Below are 16703 nucleotides of genomic sequence, written 5' to 3' on the forward strand. Positions count from 1 at the left end.
TCACTTGTATGAAGAAGAAAATAATGTTCATGGGGCATGATATATGTACTAAAGATCAGAAAATAGACCCATATAAGAGAACATGGCTGAGAGGCTGAGAGTTTGGAATGCTTCTGGGTGGTGGTTGTTGGGTTTTTTTAAATGAAGCTCCTGACTTTTATGGGACTATATACATTATTTGGCTGTTGGACTACACTCCCCCATCTATGTATGGAGAGAACCTTCTGTGTTCAGATCTTCCCATGGGGTTTAAATTGCCTTTACAGCATCCTTCTCCATCTGCATTGCACTTCTGAAGGTTGAGGCTAGGGGAGCAAGGGAAGTTGGAGGTGGATTATTCTCCCATCAGTTAAAAAAAATTATGAAAACATTAATATAGCATGAGGCTGCATTCACTTTTGTGCAGAGAAGGGGCCAGAAGAGGTAGGGGTAAGGTGGAAGGCAGAGGTGCTCTGGAGCTGCCATGACTCTGGGCTATTGTGTAGATGGTCCTGTGCCTTTGACAAATTCCCTGATGGATGTGGGTTCTGGGAACTAAATATCTTCTGCAAGAGAGATAATGGAGGGAGAGGGGAGCAGGGAGATTCAGTCGCCTTGACTGGTGGATCTGAAGGAATGTTCGCCAGCCCTAAGCTCTCTCCTGCATGTTTTTGATAGGAAGGAGCAATTTCCCGTTGTTCATTTTGTTAGAAGAGGTGGGCCTCTCTAGGATACTGAAGACTTGTCCTCACACAGGCGCCTTCTCTACAGCAGTATCTAAAGTACCTCAGCCCAAACTTGGACACACTCTAGGGGCCAGGGTATCTTTGCTTTCTATTGTAATCTTTTCCTGAATTTCTTCAAAGGCACTGTACATTCTAGTGAAAACTTAGTTCTTGGCCTGTTTGCTGTGTCTTTTTTATTTGATTTGTATTATGGTTTAATATTGTCCTATTGTTCATGGTGCTATACAAAGTACGAGACAGTCCCTGTCTCAAACAGTTAGTAGTCTAAATAGACAGACACAGGATAGAAGGGAAAATGCGTAAAGAGATGAAGTGGCTGTGGCAGGTCAGTGGCAGAGCCACTACGAAAACCTAAGAATCCTGAATTCCCATCCAATGTCCTAACCGCTGGGTGCATTGCCTCTATCAGTAACTGTGGATAAGAGTTTTTAAGATCAGCCACTTGTTGGTAAAAATGTTCAGTGACTTGTAGCAATGTCCAGTCCCCCAGGAACTTAGCACTTGCTTAGAAAATTATAAGCAGGTGTGTTAAAAGAGAAAATCTCTGCATCAAACCCAGACTACCTATAACTAGAGCTAGCTAGAAATTTTCCAGTAGAAGGTTTTGTTTTGTCTGTTTTGTTTTCCCATAGGGAAATGCTGTTTCATCAAACCATTTATTGGCAATTTGGCAATTTTTTTATTTTTTTTATAAGGGCAAAATGTTTCATTTCAGGGTGGCATTTTTCAAGTTCTGAAATGACTTCGGTCAAATTTTCTTAAACATTATGTAATATAACATGTAAAGTCAAAATCAGAACAAAACATTTCAATTTTGGCGAAACAAAACACTGCCGTTGACCCCCCCCAACAATTTTTATGATCACCCCAGCAGGAAATCTTGAACTTACGTTGATGTTTTAACTTTTGTTGTTTTTCTTTCCCTGGAATGAAATGAAAACACGTCGCTATTTCTGTGAAAGGGAAATTCTGACTTTCCACCAGCTTTACCTGTCACCCGGTTCCTGGGGCGGTGATCAGCCAGGGGGTTCCTGGTGGGCAGGGTGGAAAGCCCCTTTGCTCAGTGCCTGGGAGCGGTGTTCTCCTGGGAGCAGGGCCCCGCCCCGCTCGCGTCCCCTTCTCTGGGGAGCTGACGGTGGAAAGGACCGAGTGCCCAGCGGTGTCCCCTAGGGGCACCTTCAGCCGGGTTATCCGGGTGTGTGTGTGTGGGGGGGGGCGCTTCTATTAGAGCTGGGACAGGGCCTCCCCGCCAGCCCCCTCTCCCCCTGCTGCCTCCCAAGGCAGAGGAGCGGGCTCCAGGCTCTCCCTGCACCCCTCTGAGGCAGCGGCCCTCGGTGATCCCCCCCCGTTAGCCCAGCTCCCCTCCTTTACACATCTCCCCCCCTCCTTCTTTTTCTCCCACCTCCCCCCCCCCCCCCCCCCAGCCCGCGGACTGAGAGGCTGCCCTGGGCTGTCCTGCCGTCCGCACGCAGAGCGGGAAGGAGTTGGAGGGGACGTTGCCGGAGACCGGCCAGCTGCGCCCCCCGCCCCCGTAGGTGTCTCCTGGCGCGCTATGCATCAGCAGAAGGGGAGGGAGGACTGGGCAGTGGGCGGAGCCTGGCAGCAGCCGCCCCGCTGAATGGAGCGGAGTTGCGCTCGGCTCTGGTGTTGCCGCCGCTGCTCCAGCCGCCAGAGCTAGCGGGGGCACGGAGGGGCATCGCCCCCTCGGCGGAGCTGTCCCGGTCCCGCTCCCGCTCCCGCTCCCGCTCCCGCGGCTGCCTGCCCCTGCGCGTCCCGGCGGCGAGCCCTGCGAGCGGAGGGACGGTACCGTACCATGTAGAATGCTCCCGGTTCCGAGAGCCAAGCGGCAGCAGCCTCTCCTCTGGCAGATGAATGCAGAGCCCCCACCTCCTCCCTGGATTTGGATGGTCCCGAGTGCGGCTGGGGTCTTCAGGATAGGTGGGGCCGGGGTGGTGCCCCCTCCACTTCTGCTCTCTTCGCCGCACCCTCCCCACCCTGCTCCTCTGCTCCAGGGGCTTCCCGGCTGGCAAGTCCCCTGCGAGTCTTTCCTGCCTCTCTCTGTGCCCTCTGCGCCAGATCAGCGCCCTGCCGTGCACCAGTATCCTTTCCTGGATGGGCAGGTAATGAATGCGGTTCCCCGCTCCTCCCTTCCCCCTCCCTGTGCCCCCCCCCCCTTTCCCGATCGGGGTGTTGGACTCCCGAAGTGCTGCTAGAATAGCACAGCCGGCTTGGTCCACGCAAGTTCGTGCGTGTCATTTTCAGGGTCAGTAAAAAAAGCCACGCTCGTGAGGCGCTGGGTTGGGGGGGGGGGGGCAGAGGGAGGGGATGCGGTGATGACTGCCTGGGCAGAAAGCCTAGGACAGAACTTCTGCCTGCTGTCCAACGCGCGGTGGTGCTGAAGTTGCCCCGCACAGCCCTGGTTGTTGCAGACCCACACGGTTTCTGCGCATCCGTTAGTAACTGTCTGCACCGTCTGTGTCAGACTTCAAAGGCAGGGGGAACCCGCATAAACTATTCATGGGAATTTATTTCGGATTCCGGACGTGTGGCTTCGTACTTAAGCCACATACCCTGTGTGTTTTTACAGACTTGTGTGTCTGAAAACGTATAGAACCGCAATCCCTGCGGTCAGACTCCAGTGTGCTAGGAGTTAATGTTCTGTTAAGTGTCTGGGCCGTACAGCTGGTCAATGGCATTCCACAGTTTGCGGGAGTTCGAGTGTAAAAAGCTGAGGATTGAGAGAGCAGAGATTGCGTTGACTGCGTTGCAAAGAGAACCGTAATGCTGGGGCTGAGCAATGAACAGATTGCTGGTTTTGGTCGGTTCCAAAGTGTATTTGTTCCAGGAAGAGGCATTTATTTTCCATAGAAAATCATCTTGTTTTATAATTGCTGCGAAAGAGCAGGCTAGGAATAGCGTTTATTATCCCCATTTAAATAAGAGGAAGATAAAGATATAAGGGTGTCTTTCATTCAGCCAAGTAACTCAAGCCTGTCTCTCCTTCTTGCTTTAAAACAAAGTTGTCTTGCCATTTTTAATTTTGGCCTACTAGAAGAGATAAGGCATTGATTGATCACCTGAACAGTCCTATTTTTATAATGTTTGTGAATGTCCCATAAGGCTTTTCCAAGATCCATAATATATTTTTTTAAAAAATACAACTGGATGCAGTTGCAACATGTTTTTATGTTGTTGTGTCAGGATGCTGCCACTAGAGGTATTTAATGTCCAGGAACTAGATTTTTTCCCCTTAATGTTTAGAAACCTGCAATATTTGTTTCTTAATAAAAGAAGGGGGTGGGGGATGGCTCATGCACTGGCTCATTAAGGCTTGTCTTGTTCATCCTTTAATCCTCTGATCTTTTCCTATTTGCTATGGAAAAAGCAGGCTGGTAATGAAGGGGCACTCTAACAATATAGGCCATTAAATTCAGTTCTCCTATTTTGATTTTTATAGATAGATATACAATAGACGCTAAGATGTTTTGAACCATATTAATGTAAGCAATACATCTCAGTGGTGCTTTCTGATAAATGTTTCAATTATTTGTCAGTATTGTAAGGCCACTTAAAATTAACTTTTGCTGGTCAGCTTTAATGGTCATCTTAAATTTTAATGTATTAGATATTAATAGCTATGTTAATTTCATAGTAGTTTAGCACTTCTGTTGTATTTTTAATGCTGTTTCACATAAAACTTTGAACTTCATAATCTTAGATTAATTTTATTTAGAGATTTCCAGTCAAGCATTTTAGCTATGAATGTCTTTTGGAACTTAATGATTTGAAAGAGGGTGGGCAGGAGAAAAAGCTACATGCTCTTGTGTTTAATGGAAGAATAACATCAATTATTTTGAAGTGGGAGGAAATTTGATTGAAATGCAGAAATGTTTCTACAATATCAATATATTTGTCCAAAGAACTCAAGAGTCAGGAAATCACATATTCTGCCTTGTCTTTGTTTTTTCCATTGCCTCTGGAGACAGAAACACACACACAATCTTGTATGATGATGTTTTCTATTTATATGTGATTTTTTTTCCAGTACATTGGTGATTAGTAATAGCATTGACTAGGTACTCTAACTCTGAGCCTTCTATTTGTAGATTTCTATAGCAGTTTAGCTTTGAGTGGCACACAATACATATGAGACTGAACAATAATGCTTTTTTAGAAAACCCAATGTTTAGACTAAAGAAGTTGCTAAATTAAATTAGTTTGAAATTCACTTTTTAAATGCAGTGTGTACAAACTTTGGTTGATTTATTGTAGAATACTTTTCATTCATTTAATTTTGTAATTTCTTCTTTTTTTAAGTGGATGTTTGGAGCTCATTCTCCAGTTATAGGATTTTCACCTTCTTCTAGTGTGGAATTTGTTCCTATCTTCCCACATGTATACACATCTACTGTTCCACCTCATGCCAGGAAAAATTGGAGAGATAAGAGACTACCTAATTGCAAGGTAACTCTGAGCTTTACATGGGACATTTTTATATTAAGATCTTATCATAACAACTGGAAAACATTGAGTTTTGTAAACTGTGATGGCATGGACAAGGTCAGCAATCTGTCAAGCAAAAATCCTCTCGAAAAATTAATGCTATAAAAAGTTGATCACTAAATAGGCTGTTTCTGAAGGTATAAATCAGCAGTTCTCTTAAATAGTGAAAAAGACTAAAATAGCTTTAACATTAGTTCTGTATTAAGTCAGGTAAAATATGTTTGTACCACCAAAAATAATTGGTTTTGATGTGTTTTCCATATTTTGGCTACTTGCAACACCTTGCTATTGACTGCACATTTATATAAATTTGTTAGAAATGGACTCAGCAGCTGGAATCCCGTCAAAGCTGAAGTCAATGGGAGTTTTGCCATCAACTTCAGTGAAGCCAGGATTTCACACAGTATTTGCAACCTCGGGCCTTGAAAATTTAAGCATATGAGTCACTTTTTCACCTCCTCCATCTCTCAGCCCTCACTGGAACAACCTTGGGCTACCAAATGTTGTAGATACATTTGTTCTGCCATAGCTGTCTCTGGGGTAGGATTGGCCTTGTTCTTTCATACTGTGGGGTTTGGATTTTTTTTTTTGGCAGTACTTTCTAAACTGGATAGTCCCATTATGAGCTAGTTTGTTTGTTAGATAATCACACCCTACCAATAGTTAGGAAACATAAATCAATCTAGTCTTATAAGACCATTTGTGATTTGAGACATGATCTATGCTACAAACGTGTATATATAGCTATAAGAGCTTGAATCAAAGACATAAAAACCAGGAAAACAATAAGCAATGAAACTATGTTGTCTTCAACTTCAACATACTTTTTATTTATCCTTGGCAGATATATTTAAATAATGCATTTGCTCTGGATTCAGCATGGATACATCCTGAGGAATCAAGAATCTTCCAGGGACACGAGAAGCCTCTTTTAATGACAAATCAAGTAGCTATGGCTATATCTAGGCCAGCTACTGCCTCAAGGCCTCTTCCCACGGTGGTGTTAACACCTCAGCCGATACCAGGTTAGTAATAAATAACTGTGAACACTTTTTTTCACTATGCATTTTCATTCTATTGATCTTATTTCTCTCTCAGGCAAAATTCCCATTTTGGTTGTAACCTTGATAACAAGGTCCAGAACAAGAACATTTCACCTTTTATTTAAATTTTAAAAATGATGTCAAAAGAGAAAGTATAAACTTATGGAAAATTAAAACCCAGATTCCTTAGCAACCAGCAATCCCACTCCATTGACCTACGGTATAGCCAGCCCAATGATGACTTGGTTTATCTTCAAAACACACTAATGAGATTGCTGACATAATATTTATTGTGTAATTTTAACATCAGTTGCTTATTTTTAGAATTTGATATAGTCTGTGTATAGACAGTTAGTTATTAATAGAACACTAACTGATCCATCAGTTCATTAAAACTAACTTATGCAAGAAAACATGCATGAAATAAATGCCATTAATCTACATAAATAAGTATGTTACAGTTGCCAGTGGTCCAATAATATATGTGCTATAGTATAAATACTATAATTTATACCTGGAAAAGGTCAGAAAATGTATTGCTGCAAAGATGGATGTGACTTTTCACGAGTATTTTGTTGTATTGATCTAACACACTGGCTGCCCCATAGAAAACACTAATAAACAAATAATTAGAATAAAGATAATTGAAGCCCAAATGTAGGTACTCACATTAAAAAACAAGATACATTTTAAAACAAATGTCTGTCTTACTGAGATCAAAGCTAATGCCATTTTAAATAATGGCAAAACCATAGCTGCCCCCAGCCTTCATTATTATGGAATTGTTCTTAATCTGAAACTGTGCTGTAGACAGGTAATTTTCTACCTTCTTGTATTTTCTCAATTTTCTGCGACATGTAATACGGCAACATTCTTTTGGATAATGCAGGGATTCATTATGAGGGGGAAAATCCATGTTCTGTCTGTTTTGCCAGACTCTCTTATTTTAATTATCAATTAATCTTATCTAGCGTTTAGGAATTAAGCAGAATATTGCAAATGATTTCTGTATTTCAATTGTTTTAATAATACTTTACAATAAGCTGCCTTCTGTTCTTGTCACTACTAATTATTGATCAACTTTAGTGCTGTTCAGCTTTCCATAATGGATGATAGGGACCATAAATAAGTATACCGATGGGCAAAACAATTATACTGCTTATGCATCGCTACCTGGATGACTTTTACTTAATTTGTGTCCCCAAAATGTATGCATTGTTTGAAGTTTATATCTGTAGCCTGCTGCCATGTTGATGGATACTTTTAAAAATGCCTGATGGAGTGTATTTGGAAGTAAAATACTGGTTCCCACATGCATTGCTGGTCTAGGAACTTGTAGCATTGATATTTTTTCCCTCTGACTTCTGTCTACAAGTACCTTCCATACACAAAGAGGGCCTACTACTGTAGTGCTAAATTAAGTAAAACTCACATTAATGTAATCAAATGTAAACTTCTGGAGTTAGTCTGCTCCAGCTTCCACTGAAGTCTATGAATGGGATTTTGAAAAGCAGCAAAATGAATTAGGTGCCTAACATATTTAGGAGCTTTTGAAATTCCCACCCATTAAGAAATACCTTCCCGCTACTCACCCCCCTCCTCCGACCCTCTGTTAAGTTTATTTCTATGCTGGGGACTGGAAATGCCATGTTTGAATTTCTTGGAGTTTCTTCATCATTCTTTTATCAAAGGTGGATTTGGGCCATCTACCTCTATGGTTGTGGATCCCCCCAAGATCCTGGACCATCAACCAGAGGCCTGGGCCATCTACACTAAATTCAATGAGGAGTTTTTCCTGAATAAGTACCACAGGATCAAGTCTACTCTTAGCACTCAAATAGACAGACAGGGGCAATCCTCAGCTGGAATAAATCAGTATAGTTCCACTGACTTCACTTTCTCAGCTCTTGTTCTTGTGCTATGTGTCTGGCAGAAGTCTCCTGATCATGCTGAGTTTCTCCATTACAAAATCACTCTTCCTTCATTTAGTTGTGCCATCTTCTTAGCTCTACTTCTGCTTCCTCAGTGAATCTGATACCTACATTTCCAGCCATCTTTGGAGTCTCTCCACAGGTCCCTTCCTGCCTTCCCCTATACCATCTTCTTTCTCTGTCACGGCATGCACCATCATCTTCTCCAAGTTGCTCATACACATAACCTGGGTATCATCTTTGACGGCCCTCTCAGGCCATGTCTAAAACACATTGATACTTCCTACACAATACCTCTAAAATCCAGCCTTCCATCTCTCCAAACAGCTAAAATTCTCTTCCAAATTGTCCTCATTTCATGTTTTGACTATTGTAACCGCCTCCTCTCTGGCTTGGACTACTGCAACTTTGCCCCCCTCAAGTTCACTCAAAATGATCATCTGCCTGGCTCATTGCTCTGCCCACCTCATGCCATCAGTGCTTTCAGTGGCTCCCTTTTCATCTCCACATCAAACTTAAGCTTTTTGAGTTAAATCCTGTCCCCACTGAAGTCAATGGGAGTTTTGCCATTGATCTCAATGGGGTCAGGATTTCACCTCTTTGTGTTCACCTTTTAAACCCTTCACCCCATTCAGTGATGCTCCCCTAATAACTTATAATGATGCCAGCCCCTGCCTTTATTTCTGCAATGTTCTCAGCCTTTACTATCCACCAGTCAGCTTCACTTTCAAATATCTTTGCACTTTCTTCTATTTTGCCCTTTATGCAGAAGGAAAACTCCCTGGTATAATTAAATTTAACATTCCTGTAGGGGAGAAAATTCCAAATAAACTCACAACAATAGCTTTTAACTTCAAGAAGGGGCATTACACAAACATGAAGAAGCTAGTTAAATGGAAATTAAAAGGTACAGTCACAAGAGTGAAATGCCTGCAAGTTGCATCGAAATTTTTTAAAAAACAACATAATAGAGGCTCAAACTAAATGTGTACCCCCACCAAAAAAACAATAAGAGGATCAAAAAAAGAAACAATGGCTAAACAACAGAGTAAAAGAGGCAGTTAGAGACAAAAACACATCAATTAAAAACTGGAAGTAAAGTCCTTTTGAGGAAAATAGAAAGGAACATAAACTCTGGCAAGTCAAGTGTAAAAGTATAATTAGGCAGGCCAAAAAAGCATTTATAGAGAAACTAGTATAAAGACACAAAAACTAAAAGTGCATCAGAAAGAAGAAATCTGCCAAATAATCAGTGGGATCACTGGACAATTAAGGTGCTAAAGGAGCACTCAAGGAAGACAAGGCAAATTAATTCTTTGCATCGGTCTTCACTGCAGAGGATGTGAGGGACATTCTCACATCTAAACCATCTTTAGGTGGCAAATCTGAGGAACTGTCCCAGATTGAGGTATCAGTAGAAGAGGATACAGAACAAATTGATAAACAGTAATAAGTCACCAGGACTAGATGGTATTCACTATTGCTTAAATCAGCCTCTGTACCAGATGACTGGAAGGTAGCTAATGTAGAATTGATTTCTTTTTTTTAAAACTCCAGAGGTGATCCTGACAATTACAGGTCAGTAAGCCTAATTTCAGTACCTGGCAAATTGGTTGGTTGAAACTGTGCTAAAGAACAGAATTATCAGACACATAGATGGATATAGAATGTTGGGGAAGAGTCAGCTTGGCTTTTCTAAAGGGAAAGTATGCTTCGCCTATCTGTTAGAATTCTTTGAGAGTATCAACAAATATAGACAGGGTGATTCAGTTGGTATAGTTGTACTTGGACTTTCAGAAAGCCTTTGACAAGGTCCAGCACCAAAGGCTGTTAAGCAAAGTAAGCAGTCATGAGATAAGAGAGAAGGTCCTCATGATCAATAATTGTTTAAAAGCTAGGAAACAAAGAGTAGGAATAAATGGTCAGCTTTCACAGTGGAGAGATGCAAATAGAGTCTCCCAAGAATCTGGGACCAGTGCTGTTCAACGTATTCATAAAACCATATGGAAAAAGGAGTAAACAATGAGCTGGCAATGTTTGCAGTTGATAACTTTTTCTTGAGTAGTTTTGTAAGCCCAAAGATGACTTTAAAAAGTTACAAAGGGATCTCACTAAATTGTGTGACTGGACAACAAAATGGCAGCTGGAATTCAATGTTGATAAATGCAAAGTAATGCACACTGAAAAACGTAATCCCAGCTCTCCATGCAAAATGATGGGGTCTAAATTAGCTGTTATCACTCAAGAAAGAGATCTTGGAGTAATAGTGAATAGTTCTCTGAAAACATCTACTTCTTCACACAAAGTACAGAAGAACTCATTGCCAGGGGATGCTGTGAAGGGGAAAAGTATAACTGGGTTTAAAAAAGAACTAGATAAGTTCATGGAGTATAGGTCCATCAATGGCTGTTAGCCAAGATGGTCAGGGACATCCTTGCTCTGGGTGTCCCTAAGCCTGTGACTGCCAGAATCTATGACTGGATGATGGGTTGGATTACTTAGTAACTGTCCTACTTGGTTCATTCCCTCTCAAACGTCTGGCTACTGTTTGAAGACAGGATACTGGATGAGATGGATCCAGTATGGCCAGTCTTATGTTCTTATTATCCATTCATCCACTGCCTTATTTTCCAATTCCCTTCTTATAACTCACCTGTGCTGTGATGCCTACAAAACACTGTCTACTGACTATGGCTATTATAGTGATTATTCTTCTTTCCCTTCCTTTCTTTTCTTACTCCCTCGTTCTTATTAATTTACCCATCCCTGCCATTTCTCACCCTCTTTCTACCTTCAATGTAAAAAAAATAATAAAGAAAAATAACAGAGTTTTGCCAATTCTTCACCATATTCATTTGCTTTTATGTCTTCCTTATCCTCAACCCTTCATCTGTTTTGTGTCTTTTAAGCCCTCCAGGATAGACATTTTCATTTATCTGTAATTTGTACAGCGTCCATCACAGTGGGGCTCCAATCTTATTTAAGGTCTGTGCATGCTATAACAATAGATGTTGTCACTGTGGAAATCAATAGCATTCTTCTGAAGCCACAAATGTTGTCTAATCTTTCCTGGACTGAACTGTTGGAGCATGCACACAACAAGGAGGTTGAAGGGAGATGGGGAGAAGGGGAATGCAAAGGCCATGGCTAGTGTGGGCTCTGAAAACCTGCTGCAAACCTTCTGTTCTCTGTATCCTCTCTAGCTGTGGCACACAGCAGAGACTTCTATCCACTAGGAAAGCTGCAATGTAGGGACAGCAAATAAGGTTTGCCAACAAGAAATGGGTGTTTGTTTTCTCCGCCATTTGATTTGTATGTGTACAGTGTGATATTTTCTGATAAAAATCTAATCTTTCCTAGACTAACTATGAACTCCTGGGCGTTGGTAAATGCTAACACACATAATTTGGCAGTTACACATACTAGGTACTAGAAGGTATTATTTGTTCTGAAGAAAAGTAATCGTTTATTATTCCCTGGCAGATAAAAATGGATTACAAAACCTTATGCACTTACAATTTTATTTAGCTAAAGAAAATAATGACACATTATTTTCTCACCCAGAAATGACCGTTTATTTTTTTTTTATTTCCACTAAACAAAGCAATATCCTGTATTTTATGTTGGGGATACAGTGTCTACATCTTTTTGCAAGGAAAATGATTTATATTTTTTTCTACTGCATTGTGCAATCTGCCATATGGAATAAAGTCATGGTTGGTTTGGTATGAGTTGGATGTGCCTTCTTTTTCTTGTATAGCTATCTCGTCCCCACTTAGGTGGTGAGACAAGCCCAAAGCTGTATGAACACTGTTTCATATCATTACTATTAAAATTATTGAAATTGTTTTAATGTTTCAAGATTATGGTTACAGTTTGTTGGCAGGTTTGCTTCTCAATCACTGTTTTGCAGGCAATGTTCCTTTTTTTTAAAGTAGTACACTTTTTATTAGTGTTCAAAAAGGCTTTCCATAAAATCTTGTAGAACAAGGCTTTCATGTAGCATGCTGTGATGGTGAAACGAAGAGTTATAAATAGAAATGTATCTTCATTATATTAAGAAACAGAGTTGCTGCTACTTAAGTAGAAGTAATATATTCCATTTTATGAAGTATCCCAAAATACTTGACTGCTGATTACAATCAGTACAGGCAAAATGTACAAATAAACTCAAATATATAGCGAGTTACAACCCCTCATAGCCTGTTAAGAGAGAATGCAGATGCAATGTTCCTGGGTGCCAACACATTGGGCTGTTCTTAAGCAACTGGACAAACAGTCATCGAGGCAGTCTGAGAACCTGTGGTACTCTGACATGTGGAGGGGCTTCAGCTGGTTTGTTAGATAGATGTAATGTCTCAATCCACCCATCCCACTAGAGCTGAGCAAAATTCTGAGAACGTCCACATTTGTTTAGTCATGAAATATTTTGGCATTCCTGAGAAATTTTTGTTTTGGATTGTAAAACCTCAGTTTGACATTAAACTGTGTTTCCCAATTGTCTTATGGGAGTTGTAGTTCTGGCCCCCATTCTCTCATCTGGACCAAGCTCCCTGGCCAGACTACACCTTCCATAATGCATCTAATCATGTGGCACCTATGATGCAGAAGAAATAGACTGGCCCATGAGAGAAAATGTTGGCCAGAACTCCCATTTCTGTAAGGCAATGTGACTGTAGTTTAATGTTTTTAGAACTGACTTGAGATTAAACATTTTTGATCAGTTCCAAATTTTTCTAATGGAAAATCAATTTTTTTCAGCAAAAGGAAAAATTGTTTTGATGAAATTGCATTTTCATTTGCAAAATCATTCCAATGGACAATTCCTGACTAGCTCTCCCATCAACACACTGTGGCTCAAAGAAGCAAATCTTCTGCTTCTTTCATCTGCTTGAAGGGAAATATCCAAACGGATGTCCTTTTTCATATTTGGTAAAGTATGCAGAAGGCTTTAAGATCTTTAGATGGAACATCTTAATAATAGATGTTGTTTCCAGCCCCTCTCATAATAAGGTCACTATTATTCCTATTCTAAGACCCCATCTTCAATAGGTTATAATCTTGCTGACTCTTTTGGAAAATTTTGACTAATATATTTCATCTGTTTCCAAGAACAAAGATAGGGAAAATACATTGTCTTGCCCATGTTAAATTCTAGTGACCTTTTCTTTGAACAGTTCTAACCTCCATGCCTTAGACCATGGACTTGAAATTTGGCAAAGGAGTATCCTTTGTTTCAGGGGTATACTCTTTCCTGTCCCTGTAAAAATCTGCCCAAATTTGGCAAATTATAAGATTTTGAAAAATTGCAGTTCACACATGCTCAGTAGAGATTTTTACATTTTTAGTTGCTAAATTTCCTGAAGATTTGTTCTCCAATGAGCGTGATCCAGCCTTTCAGTTGCTGTTATAGGCCATTCTGGATCCAGGTCTGGGTGGTTAAACTGAGAGCAGTGAGCCTGTCTGTCCTGTGCTATCAATGAGCTTGCTGGGCCCAGGCAGCATGGTGGAAGAAATGGCCTGGTTCAAAGGGGGATAACAGCCAGATCTGCAGGGGGAGGGGAGAACAGAGTAAATTGGGACAAAGAGTTTATGGATGGGGGTGGAAATTGGGACTGGCTGGACAAGGAGATTGGGAGCAGAAGGAGAATAGTACTGGCTGGGCAAGGAGATGACAATGAAGGGCAGAACCTGGAAGTTGGGTGCAGGTGTGAGAGACAAGCACTGGTTGGGCAATGAGGATGAAACTGGGAGATGGAAAGGAAAAATAGAGTGGACTGGGAGCTAGTAGGTGGAGGGAGACTATAATTAGATGCAGACCCATTGCAGGGGGAGAGATTGCAACTGGCTGGGCAAGGAGATTGGGACTAAGAACCAGTGGGGCAGAGTAAAGACGTGAGTGGGCAGTGGAGACAGATTTGAGGAATAGCTAGTATACTGGGGGAGAACTTGATGGGCTGAGAATAAAGATGGGAACAAGAACCTGGGACAAAGACATGGGGAGTCTGATTGGATGAGGAACCTGGTTGGGAAAGGGGTGATTGGAGGCCAGTGTGGTGGTGAGGAAGAAAGATCCGATGAGGAACCAGGAAGGAGAGAACTGGGACTGGTGGGAAAAGAGGCTGAGAGTTGGGGGTGAGGAGAGGAGACTGAACCAGGGAATCCAGAGACCTGAAACTAGGACTTGCTATGAAGAAGATGGGAACTTAGTGGGATGAGAAGCTTGAGAAATTGAATTGGGACTAGCTAGATGAGGAGGATGGGACTGGGACAAGGAACCAGGGATGGAGAAGAGACAGGAAAAGGACAAGGACAAGTTGAAGGAAATAGAACAGAAGCAGTCATGCTGCAGGGGAGGGTGTTGAAATGAGTAGAAGTCTGTGCCCATTAGGGAGCACTAACTTCCAGAGCCTGGAATGGAACCCATGATTCCTGAGTCTCACCGTTCCTCTTCTGTCAGCAAATATCTGTGAAACTCATAGGCAAAGTGACCCATGCCCCTCTAATAAGAACATAACAACAGCCATACTGGGTTAGACCAAATGTTCATCTAGCCCAGTACCCTGTCTTCTAACAACGACCAATGCCAGGTGCTTCATAGGGAATGGACGGAACATGTAATCATCAAGTGAGCCATCCTCTGTTGTCCATTTCCAGCATCTTGCAAAACTGAGGCTAGAGATACCATTCCTTCCCAACCTGGCTAATAGCCATTGATGGACCTGTCATCCATTAATTTGTCTAGTTCTCTTTTTGAACCCTATTGTAATCTTGGCTTTCACAACAGCCTCTGGCAAGGAGTTCCACAGGTTAATGATGTGTTGTATGCTGACCCACATAGACAATGACAACCTTCTACTGCTATCAGTTACTCTGTTAGATCAGGTGGCAGAGGTCTGCATGGTGGATCTAAAGTTTCCCGTCCTGCTGATGACCCATGTGAGTACACATGATGGAATTTGTTTATTCAGTTGTTTGTTTGTTTTTAATAAAAACCTAGGAAATTACAGACACAAAATATTTTAAAAGAATATTAAGGTTGCAAAGGCAAGCACTTAAGACCTTAATTCATATCCATTACAAAACAATCTTTAATTACAGGATCACATACTATTGTTAGCTCAGCACCCCTTGTTTGTTTAAGTGCACAGGTTGGACTTGTTCTGAGGATGAATCAGGGCAGTGCATTGAAGGAGATGGATCCCTGCTTCATTTGTTGCTAAAGTTGGAAGGTATGTGAGTGAGAAGGGATTGCAGGAAAAGAAAGGATGATGTCAGTGTGAGCCATTGAGACCTCTTTTAGTCCCTCATAAATGCATCCCTCAGTCAGAGGCTTAGTTTCCTTCATATTCCTCAAGGGTGGAACCACATGGTTCAAACACTCTGGAACTGGAGCTCTGGATTGTAGATGGGAGATTTTGCTATGTTTAATAGGGAGGTATTGATTTTTGTGTCTTCTCTGTGATGCTTTTATCCTAAGAAGAAAAGTTTCTGCTGAGAGAGAGCTTTGTGGTAACTTGTAACTTTTAGCCATGCTGGTCATAGCCCTTGGAGAGAAAGCAAAGCACAGGTGCTGGCTATTAGGTAGACTGGCTTTCTGGGGTTACTGCAGTGTATGGCAGGGGGCTGTGCGGCCTTAAGACTCCTGGTCAGAAGGCAGTGGGACATGGGTCCCTGCCCAGACACAAGTGATGGCTGGACCCTGAGACCTGATAGGACCAGAAAGCAGGCCTGAGTTAGTTTAAATTCAAGCTATTTATCCAAAAGTCCTTTCTTTGTCTATTGGTGTCTGGAGAATCCAGTTTGAACTATTATATGTGAGCATCTCCAGGTGGTGGTACTTTTCTGGAGGTGCTACAGCCTGAGTGAATTTGCCTAATCATTCCCCACAGTTCTTAGTTCCTGGAGGAAGTGTGGTTACTCTCTCCCATGAAATTACATACAATCTCTGGCCCAAAATGATTCATAAAATTAATACAGTAAGATCTGCCAAAGATACTGCAAGAAATTGCCATATCTGTCTCACCGAATAAATAGTACTCTGCTTTACGAGAGCTGGCTAGTCACTGGTTAACCCTGTCATTACCCCTGAGAGAACAGGACTGCCTGTGCTGAACTAAGGTGAGGCCTGAATGTGAATTACAGGAATCTGCAGATGTAGGTCCCCAGTCTGGAGGGAGAGGATCACAGGCTACTGCCCTGAGAAATGTAATAGCCAGAAGCCTAAGTGGAGTGCCCTCAAGGGGGCCACCTAGAGGTCAGAGGTGCAGTTAGCTCAGGAAGTATCACAATCATATGTTAGGATTAAGTGATGTTTTTGCAAGTAGGCACGGCTCCTTTCCAGCTACTATATTAAGTGTGTGCTGAATACCTTAAATATGGCAACCTTTGTATAAAAATAAATATTAAATTCTGTATATAATCCTTATTAAACATATATCTGTGTATCTCTATTAATTTCAGTATAGCTATTCCTGATTCACACTAATATAAGCAAGGCC

The 16703-nt window shown here is 41.7% G+C and overlaps 2 protein-coding genes across 7 annotated transcripts in view; one reads left to right on the forward strand and one right to left on the reverse strand.

Moving 5' to 3' along the window:
* Window positions 1–2841, reverse strand: part of LOC140914936 (uncharacterized) — a 136574-nt gene extending 133733 nt beyond the window's left edge. For all 6 annotated transcript variants that reach the window (XM_073354031.1, XM_073354030.1, XM_073354029.1 and 3 more), the window contains exons 1-2: window positions 2538–2841; window positions 1616–1648 (exon numbers count right to left, since the gene is read on the reverse strand). The gene's annotated coding sequence lies outside the window, so the exon portion shown is untranslated. The remainder of the gene's footprint in view (window positions 1–1615; window positions 1649–2537) is intronic.
* The window catches only part of TCERG1L (transcription elongation regulator 1 like), a 327913-nt gene that overhangs the window by 102889 nt on the left and 208321 nt on the right, over window positions 1–16703 (forward strand). The window contains 4 exon segments of the mRNA XM_073354780.1: window positions 2261–2579; window positions 2582–2845; window positions 5043–5189; window positions 6073–6253. Of these exon segments, the coding sequence (XP_073210881.1) occupies window positions 2261–2579; window positions 2582–2845; window positions 5043–5189; window positions 6073–6253 (911 nt within the window).

Source organism: Lepidochelys kempii, chromosome 7 (assembly GCF_965140265.1).
Source record: "Lepidochelys kempii isolate rLepKem1 chromosome 7, rLepKem1.hap2, whole genome shotgun sequence".
Classification (NCBI taxonomy): Eukaryota; Metazoa; Chordata; order Testudines; family Cheloniidae; genus Lepidochelys; species Lepidochelys kempii.